The sequence below is a fragment of the Strix uralensis genome, chromosome 2, assembly GCF_047716275.1.
Source record: "Strix uralensis isolate ZFMK-TIS-50842 chromosome 2, bStrUra1, whole genome shotgun sequence".
NCBI classification, from domain to species: Eukaryota; Metazoa; Chordata; class Aves; order Strigiformes; family Strigidae; genus Strix; species Strix uralensis.
The window spans coordinates 121,309,185-121,319,683 of NC_133973.1; the positions used below are offsets into that span (position 1 = coordinate 121,309,185).

Sequence of the window (10,499 nt, forward strand, 5' to 3'; positions counted from 1 at the left end):
AGCCAGACTAGTGGGCAGCAACATGAGATCCAAGTGCCAGCAACTAGAACGGGACCATGAACCTCAGAGCCTGGAGGGTGCCGGTGCCAGCACCTGGGGAAACCGGGGCCTGAGGCCAGGTCTGGGGCAGAATGACTTGCTAATGCCAGCTACTGGAGAGACCCATTTCCTATGTGTGAGTACATATTTCATTAGTGATCAGCCAGAGAGGAACAATATCTGGTACCCGTGCTGTTCACGTGTATGTGAGCTCTGTGTGTGTGTGTGTGTGTGTGTGTGTGTGAATCTGTGTGGGTTTAGGCACAGTGTAAAGGCACTGCTCTCTGTGTTCATCAGTGGCTGATCATGTGTGTGTGTGTGCACGCATGTGCACATGTGCATCTCCTGGTAACATGTCTTCAGCCTTGCTGCGGGCTGGACCTGGGAGCAAGGAGCTGCAGCAACATTGCATCAGCTGGACAGGGGCGGGAGGATACCCCCAGGGTTCTGTAGCCATGGGATCTGTACCCTTGACAAAACATGATGGAGAAAAATGCACACTGCTCTTTATGCAAGGACACGTTCAAGGTTTAATGGTGAACTACTTTGCAGATGCTGACATGGGGTGGGGAATTAGACTTATTCACAGCAGAAGAATCTCATGTCATTGAGAGCTGTGTCATCCCCCTTTCCCTGGGGCTCCTCCACCTTTGTCTGGAGCCCACAGATGGCCCCAGAAGTGCAGCTGCGGCTCCATGGGCCGAAATAACCCCCTGAAAGTCCCCAGCCCTCCAGTTTTGTCCCGTCTGAGCAGGTGAATCTCACATTGTTGGCTGCCGTGTCGTCACGCAGGTGCTGCCTCTCTTCCACACGCAGCGAGAAGGAAACCAGCTTGTTGCTGGGGCAGATCTGGGCCTTGGTCCAGTTTCCCCACCTGCCAGAGAAGGAAACAACTTGCCTAGATGTGTTCAGCCTCTGCTATGCTGCAGTCAACACTGCAACATGCCTGGGATCCTGGTAGTCCTGGGGCAAGGGACCTACACAGGGATGGTGGGTTTCTACGAGCACCTGTTTCACTCTGTTTCCCCTTCACCCCCTAGATGTCTTGCCACCATCAGTCCTGGGCTGCCTTGTTGCTGCAGAACCCATTGGGAATTTCAGCTGCTTGCTTTGCCACTGTTACTTGATAGCAATGTTCTTTTCAAAGTAAGTATTTGAGGAAAAGTAGAAAGAACAGGTTTAAGATCTGCATTTCTTGAACTCTTCAGAGTACTGTTCCCTTCCCTGGGACCAGATCTCTACCTTGAGACCTTCACTTTATAGCCAGTGGGACCTCACCCACCTCCTCAAGTCAGGTGGGGAGCCACCTTCTCAGGAGGTGTGGTTGCCAATGGAGAAACCATTGCGCTGTTTTCCTTCATGGCCCCCAGAAGCTGCTGACCTGGAGGACAAGAAAGGACTACTCACCACCCCACAGAGGACTCAATGACTGTGCCATCCGTGCAGAGCAGGCGGATGCCGTTCAGAGCTGTGTCATCCCCAAACATCCAAAATCCCCGGTAGTGCTCCACCTTAGAAGAGGAGAAGAAAATAGGAGAGGTTAGCACATCCCCCATTTAGAGGAAGAGATGAGGTGAGTCCTCATGATGAGGGGTGGTAGGAGGGTCCAGAGACAGAGCCAGACACAGGTAGTGTTGCTGAGCAGGGCTGTGAGGCAGCTCCGTGGCATTTCTCAGGGAGCCCTTTTTGCTATTGCCCACCTCTGCTTTTTCTTCAAATTGCAGCGCAGAGAGGCTCTGGACAGAGCAACACTTGGTGGCTGCTGTCCCGGGTCATGCCCACCCTCTCGCCGTGTACTGTGACACTCAGAGCTGGAGTGCTGGCAGGTAGGAATTGTTCCAGCCCCTTGGGAACGGGCACTGAAGTACCAACCCCAGGTCTTTTCTTACCCCATGGACTCCTCTGTTAAGAAATCGCTCACTGGCAGGGAGCCTGGAGAGTTACTCTACACTAGAGATTTCTTATTGATAAGCGTGCGTGAGTGATGCAGATACAATGCAAACTGCTGCAATGGGACAAAGTGTTGTGGCCAGCCATGCTGAGACCAGAGCAAAATAACATCATTTCACAGCAGGGTTTTTCCCACCCCAAAGAAGGAGTGAAACCTTACCTTCACTTCAAATCCCTTAGCGTAGCCGCTGGGGCAAAAGTGTTGGTGTCCCCAAGAGCCCCAGGGGCCTCCATTGGGAACCATGAGGATGGACTCATATTCCCGTGCCTCCGTGCCCCAGAGGCAGCAGGAGCCCAGCAGGCAGAGGATGGCTGGAGTGAGCAGCTGCATCATGGGGGACCTGCTCAGTGCCTCGCTGCACAGAGGTGATGGCATGGGGGAATTTATGAGACAGAAGAGTGGGTGGGAATCCTTGGGGAGTGTCAACAAACCCCATGGGGAGTGCTAGTTGTTGCTATGCACTGCTCCTGTTGACTGCCTCTCCCTCAGTGGTGGGGTCACCCTTGCTAGGCGGAAGGGCTGTCGCTGGTATGCACTGGCTGGGAAGCTTGCAGTGCTGAGAAAACTTGTGCATGTGAGGGGAGGGAAGGGAAGGGGAACAGAGCTGGGACCATTCCCTACGGGGGTGCTGTGATTTGCAGAAGGGTCCTGGCAATGATGCAAGGAGGGTATTGGAGAGTAAGATGGGAGGAGAAATGCTGGACTGGAAGGTGAAGAAACCTCTGAAGGGGCTGAGGCAAAATGGAGGTGGAGGTGTCTCAGGGTCCTTCATTCTGTGGAAGTTCTCACTTGCTTCCTCTTCCTTTCTTTCCTTCTCTCCTCACTATCCCACTGGGGTTGTGGGAAGTACCTGCACTGGAAGCCATTACATTTTATTCTGGGACATGTATTAAGTGTAAAGGGTGGCAACCCTTTGTCACGGGGCAAGTGCTCCAGTTGCCAACCATCTCGTGTGGCCTTTGCTGAACTCACTCCAGTTTATTTATGTCTGTCTTGTACTGCGGGCAGGGGAATGGAAGCAAAACTGCATGCAGTCCCATCATCCCACGGACTTGTGCAGACACAGCTCCCAGCTGCTCAGGTGTATCTGTAGGAGGTGTGAGCATACAGAGAGGGTAGGGGACCCTACTTCTGCTGTTGTTCCACTCTCAGATGTGAGTTTCTGTTGCATGCCTTATTCCTTCAGAGGGACTAGCCAGAGAAGAAACCTCTGCTGACAGCAGTATTCAAGGGTATCCTGTGAGTAGCTGCAGAGTAAGAGGATAAGCTGCTGAGTAGGAGGGTAAGCTGCTGAGTAGGAGGATAAGCTGCTCATGGTCCCATTGAAGAGTGATGCCACCTGGGAGAGTTGTCCTGTGAGGATATACCAGCAGTATATCCTACACTATAAACACAGCCAAAATAGGGAGAAGGAGTTATTCCAGGCTTCAGTTACTGAAGAATGGAATATCCTCCTTCTATAATAACCATTTTGTACAGGTGAAGGAGGAAGTGTTGCTTTCAGCTAAAATCCCCTGATGTTACCCCTTGGGTAAAACTGTAAATTTTCTCAGTTACTCACAGCACCCCATGGGAGACAGTGGGGACAAAAATATCTTATTGTATCATTGTATCTCATAGGCAGCAGGAACCCAGCAGGAGGAAGACAACAGGGATGAAGGGCTGTATGGTCAGGGTCCTGACTGGGAGAATGGATAGCTCATAGATACTTCGCCAGTCCTGGTGAGATAGGATTTTCTGATCTTGAGGTGTCAACTGGATTTCCTCATAACAGTGGCAGCAACCACAGCAAGAGCAATGGGCCATTGACAGGTACCATACCCAGTAAAGAGCTGTGAATAAGTGATATGATCAACCCTCTTCGTTAACCATGCTGGCTGCATGATGAGGCTTTCAGGGTATGTGGAAATTTATGGCTTTAGGATGGAGTAGTGACAGAGGCACCTAGAACTGTAATAGGATCTTAAAGAGAAGCAGTAAAGAGGAGCTAGTTGGGGAGGAGGTCCCGAACAGGCTGACGCCAAAAAGGTGTCAAAAGAGATGTTTTACAGTCTGTAGTTATATCCACAGAGCTGAATCTTGGCCCATTTGAGTTCCTCTTATTGAGAGGATCTGTTTTCTTTGCCTTCCACTTTCACACAACTCCTGTTTCCTCTCTATCAGTCTGAGCTCCAGCCCCAGTGGTCCTAACACTGCATGTAGGAGAGGGGAATCCTGGCTGGGAAAAGACCCTGTTCAACATCTTTGCTGATTTTTTTGTTGCTCCTTTTTCGCTGCCTGGGGAGGAGGCAGCAGAGGCAGTGGCACCGGGTCAGTGGTTCTGTGATATTCCAGCAGGAAGCAGTGGAAACAATTCACACTAGTAATTAACTCTGCCTGTGGGAGAAAGCAGGTACCATGTGTGTTTCTGTAACTTTAGAGTGGGGAGCTAGAAAACAAACCAGGAACTAATCTCAGCTTTATGTTTCCCTCTCTTGTCTCTCATTAATTTTTAACCCTTCCAGAGTGATGAACCTCCTTCTTGAGTCAAAGAACCCTTTTTTTTTTTTCTTTTTCCCCTCTACAGAAAACATTTCCAGCTCCAGGAGTAAGACATGGACTGGAATTAAAATGCTGGGTTCAGTATGAACAGTTGAATTTGTGCTGCTGGGGTGCAGGGCCAATGAATACTTTTGGATAAATCTGCTCATACATAAACTTCCCTGAGCAACCAGTGATGTCTTCAACATCCCTGCGAATGAACATTTTTTCATCTGGGGAAACTCTTTTTCTTCTCACCTTGCTTCCTTTTCTCTTCTGTTAACCTGCAGTCCTCCAATCAGATAGGGAATGTACCAGCTTGCAAGCCCAGGATGGATGGATTTTTCATTATGTTAGACTGGAAAGCTGGAGTTTGAACTTCTCAGTGAGTCTGACAACTTCTTTTCTGGTTAGCTTTGGCAGCTAGTTGTAGGGTCATGTTATATGACGTATCTTCTTTTATTTAGCCAAATTATTGGAAGGCAGGATAAATTAGACACTGGCTGGTGTAGAACAAAGACCAGTTCTGTATTTTTAGGAACATATAAACCAAAAAGAAATGTTTCTTATTTTTTGGACAACTGAAGTCCTACTTGTTATGATAAAAAAGAACTGAGACTTACAATGAAAACAAAATCTTTGAAAACTGTGCAGGTGCTCAAAATAATCAGAAATCAGCAGAAGAGAAAAAGGTACTCACGGAACCAAAATATCAAGATAAAAGAGTGAAGTGCTTGCAGTAGCCTTGTTGACATTGCATAGATACATTTTCATTGTAGATACTTAAGAATAGGTTAGGTGAATCCCACTTTCTGTGGGCCAGAAGGTATTTTGTTATTTACTGCCCATGTACAAGATGGTGGGGCTCTCCAGGGAAGGCACAGGAGATGTGTTCTCAGATAGCTGCCTTCTCTAGCAACATAAACCTTCTTAGATGAAGATGAGAAAAAGTTACTTTAACTGTATGTGGACTGAAAATATTCTTACAATAGACTTTGTAATGTTGTTGGAGATAAGGCCAGTTAAATTGTTCCCACATCTGGAAACTAAAGATAGTTTTTGGATAAAAGACCTAGTTTCAAGCATTCTTTGGTGCTGCCAAGGGGCCAGTCAGCCTCTGAAGCATGTAGCACTCCTGCCGCTGTCATGTCGGTTTAAAATCAGATGCAGAGGCTCAAAACTTTCTATGCTACTAATGGTGTTCTTTGAGGGCCAAGGAACAGGCAGTGGCTGACACTGTTGGTGCACCTAGACCAGATACACAGGTACATTGCCAGCTGGGTGAGGGACAGCACTACTTGCCTACAGCATAACAGTGGTGAGGTGTGACACCTGTAACTCCCTACATGAGAAAAGTGATGTTTCCCCCTCTTAGATACACCCTTAATAACACAAAGTCATTAGACTGAGGCAGATTCCATGACTTCTCACCACTCTCAGTGCAGAGCAGCTAGTGCTGAGAATTAGCTCTCTGAGGCAAAGGTAGAGGCAAAGACATCTTCCTCCTTCGCATTTTCTTTCTTTATAATTTCTGCTGCTACTTGCTCTTTTCTATTGACTGGTGAGGCCACCAGAGCTTTGGTTCAGGTTCATCTAAGTTATGACACCTCCATTTGTTTGTCTATACAAGACACCTGTGGTGTTTGTGTCTAAGCTGTTGCTACAGCCAGTGGGGATGCACAGTCTCAGTGAAGTCTAGAAATTGAATCCATTGAACAGTCTTTATGGAGCTGATTCAACTACCCAGGGGTAAGTGTCAAGTGCCACTGGAGACTCCCTAGGGCATCCCATCTTGCTTCTGCTTACCAAGCCAGAAGGTGCACAGGTTTTTTTAGGCCTGGTAGTAAGAAACTGGGGTCTACCCTATGTTTCCCTCTATTTTTTTTTTTTTTCTAAGGTTATGTCTTTCATATTTTATGATAATAATTTCTCATGGATCTTTTTGTCTCAGCTGAATCCAATTTCTATGGAGAGTCTTCATGAGGACAGAGAAGGTTGTTTCTGGAGAGAATCTGTAATAGGGAAGTGTTGGCAGTGGTTACAGTAATTATTAAAAGTTGCATGTGAAATAGATAGCAAGCTTATCACACTGTGTAGTGGGTTAACCTTGGCTGGCTGTCAGGTACTCACCCAGCTGCTCTCTCTCCCCCTCCTCAGCAGGACAGAGGGAGAAAACAAGATGAAAAGTTCATGGCTCAAGATAAGAACAGGGAGATCACTCACCAGTTACTGTCAGGGGCAAAACAGATTTGACTTGAGGAAGGTTAATTCAATTTATTGCCAATTAATAACAGAGTAGGATAGTGAGAAATAAGAAAACCCAAAACACTTTCCCTGCATCCCTCTCTTCTTTCCGAGCTCAACTTAACTTCTGACTTTTTACCTCCTTCCCCCAAAAGTGGCACAGGGGGGTGGGGAATGAGGGTTGTGGTCAGTTCATAACACTTTGTCTCTCTGTTCCTCCTCACACACTTCCTCTGCTTCAGTGTGGAGTCCCACCCACAGGAGACAGTCCTCCATGAACTTCTCCAGCATGGGTCCTTCCCATGGGCTGCAGTTCATCACAAACTTCTCCAGTGTGGGTGCTTTCCACAGTGTGCAGTCCTTCAGGAACAGACTGCTCCAGCATGGGTCCCCCATGGGATCATAGGTCCTGAAAGAAAACCTGTTCCAGCATGGGTTTCACAGGTCCTGCCAGGAGCCTGCTCCAGCACAGGCTCTCCACAGGCTGCAGCTTCCTTCAGGGCACGTCCACCTGTGCTGGTGTGGGATACTCCACAAGCTGCAGTGTGGCTATTTGTTCCACTGTGGACCTCCATGGGTGCAGGGGCACAGCCTGCCTCATCATGGTCTGCACCACGGGCTGCAGGGGAATCTCTGCTCCAGTGCCAGTAGCACCTCCTCTCCCTCCTTCTTCACTGACCTTGGTGTCTGCAGGGCTGTCTCTCTCACATTTTCTCACTCCCGTCTCTCAGCTGCTGTGCAGCATTTTTGCTCTTTCTTAAATACGTGATAACAGAGGTGCCATCAGTGTCCCTGATGGGCTCAGTTTTGGCCAGTTGTGAATCCACCTTGGAGCTCGCTGGCACTGGCTCTATCTGACATGGGAGCAGCTCCTGGTGTCTTCTGACAGAAGCCACCTCTGCAGTCCCTTCACTACAGAGACCTTGCCTTGTAAATCCAGTACACACTGGCAGACCCCACTGTAGTATATAAGCTGGAATAAGAGGTCTGTAGTTACTCAGATCACCCTTGGAACAATTTTTAAAAACTGACCTCATGTTTGCCCCTGTAGAGCCTTCCGGTAATTTTAAATTACACGTTATTCATGACTGCTATGACCTTAGATGCTCCAGTTTAGAGACATCTTGGACCTCTTGAGTACTTATTATCAGTTCTATTTATTTGTTGCTATTCACTCTGTGAATGTTTTTCATCTCTCTTCCAAAGCAATTTTAATTTCTACCTAATCTTTTCTAAAATCCCTAACTCCCAAGAGTGGTTGGAACCATCTGAACACAAAGCTTCTTTCACTATGAGCACTAATGCAAATAGATAATTTAAAAATAACCATATCTGTTGTGATATTTTATACTGTCAGCTGGTCCTACAGATTTTCTGACAGGCTCCTGAATCTTTGATCTGAAGGAACATTATTAGTGCTAATTCCCTTTGCCATTTGTTCCTCAAAGCGCATTTTTTGTCTGCTGTGCTTTTACATGCAATCTGCCACCAGATATGTTACTTCTATTTTTTCCATTCGACCACAACTTTAGCTTTCACTGTTTCCCCTCAGTTTCCCTTACCTTATGGTTTAACACTGTCTATTTCCTTGTACCCTTTCTCATGTCCTTGTTAATAAGTTGTGTGCCTTAGTCCTGTATTTCCACCATAACCTTTAGACCGCTCCTGCTGTCAGTCTGCCTTCAAGCTCTAAGGTTTCCTTTGCAGACTGTCTTTTGGAATGACCCCCTGCAGGGTCTGTGTCCATGGTTTGTCTATGAGCAAGAGAGCCAGGAGCTACTCTGAGCACTCCTGAGGACTTGGTGACAGAGACCTGCAGCAGGGCCTTAGTTGGAGATGGCAAACAGAGAGACGGGCATCCTGCAGCAGTGAGCATGCTCCATGCCAACAACAGTCTCTACTACTTTTTATTAGATTAGTCAGAGTGTTTTTAAGAAATAAAATGCCACTGAGGAACATCATAACACAAATTACAGCTGTTGCCTGAGGAAGCTGGAAGACATGTCAGCAGCCTTTCCCAGGGACTTGCCTGCCTGTTGCCTGACTTATTCCCACCCGATCAATGAACAGAAATCCTGGCTGCAGCTGGGAAAGGGAGTGAGGGGTTGATGCTGCCCCTCAGCCCCCATGGAGAGTTTACTGGGAGGGTTTCTCTGAAGATCTGAAGAGAGGGGAGGTGCCAAAGTGAATTGAGATTCACTGAGAATTAAGTACTTCTCTTTGTGTATGAAGTCTGCTAAGAAATTCCTTGCAGGTGGTCAGCCCTGGGGACTTTATCACTAGCAGACTTCTGCTGGTATTTCATACCAAGCAAAGCCATAGCTATCCTGGCACAATGTATTGCTGCCAGCTCTTGCTTACTTTGAAGAATGAAAACAAATTTGACAAAAGAATTTTTCCTGGGGAAAAAACCCTTCAAAACTTGACTGGACATGACCCTGAGAAACTTGATCATTCTTTGAAGTTGGCCTTCCTTTGAGCAGGGTACCAGGTTCTGTGAAAAGCCACATCTGCTGAGATGTTGTTTGGGACTGAACTGGTATAAAACTAGATATATCACAGTGTTACTGACACAACTCTGTAGGCAAAACTCTTCTCTCGACTTGTCCTCTGAGTTAATTCTGAACACATTTCCTTCCTGATTTATGCTCTTCCTTCCAGTTTACACAGTCACTTCTCTACTTTCATCAATTTCCAGACACTATCTCATCCCTTCCCTTTTCTAAGGCACACAGATTTATCCTTTTGAGCTCTTCCTTTGCACTTCCTTCTGATATTTCCTGTGTTGTCTAGGAACTTTCAACATTTGAAGAGTTAAACCCCCATAACTCTAAATTCTTCTTTAATTAAATTCCTCCAGTCTCAAATCTGAGTTTCAGATATTCTTTAAGGTAATATACATCAAGGGCCTGTTTGCTGATTTGAAACCAAGAAAAAAAAAACCCACAATGAAAATACTTCCAGCACAAAGAAATTCTCCTTATGAGACTGGATATTGAAAGTACAAGGGCAGAAGGGAGATCATGGAAAAGAAGAGGTTTTTTTACTGTCAATGCAAATCCCTTGGTATACCCACAGGAGGAAAAATGCATAATCAGTTTGTTACCCCAGGAGCCTCCATGGGCACAGCAGGAACAGAGCTGTGCTCTTGAGCTCTTTTGTCCTGAGCATGGCAGGAAAAGAGCAGGTAGGCAGAGAGCAGCTGCAGCAGGGTTGCATGATGACCATTCATCTCAAGCCTACTGGAAGAGCACTTCCTGGGTAGCTCCCAGATTTGGAAATGGGGGAATTTATACTCCAGCAACATCGGGTGATCCCACCTTTATAACCACTGCTGCTATCTGCTCCTGTGTCATCTGAGAGCAGATGTCAGGTTGAGGAGAGCCACTGCTCAGTACAACAGCAAGACAGGAAAACTGGCCACAGTTGCTGAGAGTGAGCTGGGACAGCTGAGCAACTCCTTGAAGTTCAGTGATAGGAGAAGTGGATGTTAGTGTAAAGTACATCCTCAGCTGGCGAAGCAAAGGTGCAGCCAGATAGTTTTTCTCTTTTCACAGTTCCATTTGCAGGACTGATATCTCTTTCCTATTGATCTCCAATGTCAGCAGTATCCCCTTCTGTGGGCTCACCAGGCTTCCTGATAATCTATGCCCCAGCCACTGCATGCACCAACCCCTTCCATCTTTCAGCTCCTCACTGGGACATGCTGGCATATGGGAGGTGATCTTAATTGAGTGGCTATGTG

The 10,499-nt window shown here is 47.0% G+C and overlaps 1 protein-coding gene across 1 annotated transcript; it reads right to left on the reverse strand.

Moving 5' to 3' along the window:
* Positions 1-618: 618 nt before the first annotated feature.
* On the reverse strand, positions 619-2,320 carry LOC141940260 (vitelline membrane outer layer protein 1-like). Its single transcript, XM_074861036.1, has 3 exons — positions 2,150-2,320; positions 1,447-1,550; positions 619-913 (listed from the first exon to the last, which is right to left on the reverse strand). Exons 1-3 carry the CDS (start codon positions 2,318-2,320, stop codon positions 619-621), a joined length of 570 nt encoding a protein of 189 aa, XP_074717137.1.
* Positions 2,321-10,499: the final 8,179 nt, after the last annotated feature.

Excerpts from the sequence above, each read along its gene's own strand:
- LOC141940260 (XM_074861036.1), bottom strand. The coding sequence starts at position 2,320 with ATGCAGCTGCTCACTCCAGCCATCCTCTGCCTGCTGGGCTCCTGCTGC. Across the intron at positions 1,551-2,149 it reads CTAAGGGATTTGAAGTGAAG|GTGGAGCACTACCGGGGATT; the intron begins GTAAGGTTTCAC and ends TCCTCTTCTAAG. Across the intron at positions 914-1,446 it reads ATTGAGTCCTCTGTGGGGTG|GTGGGGAAACTGGACCAAGG; the intron begins GTGAGTAGTCCT and ends CTTCTCTGGCAG.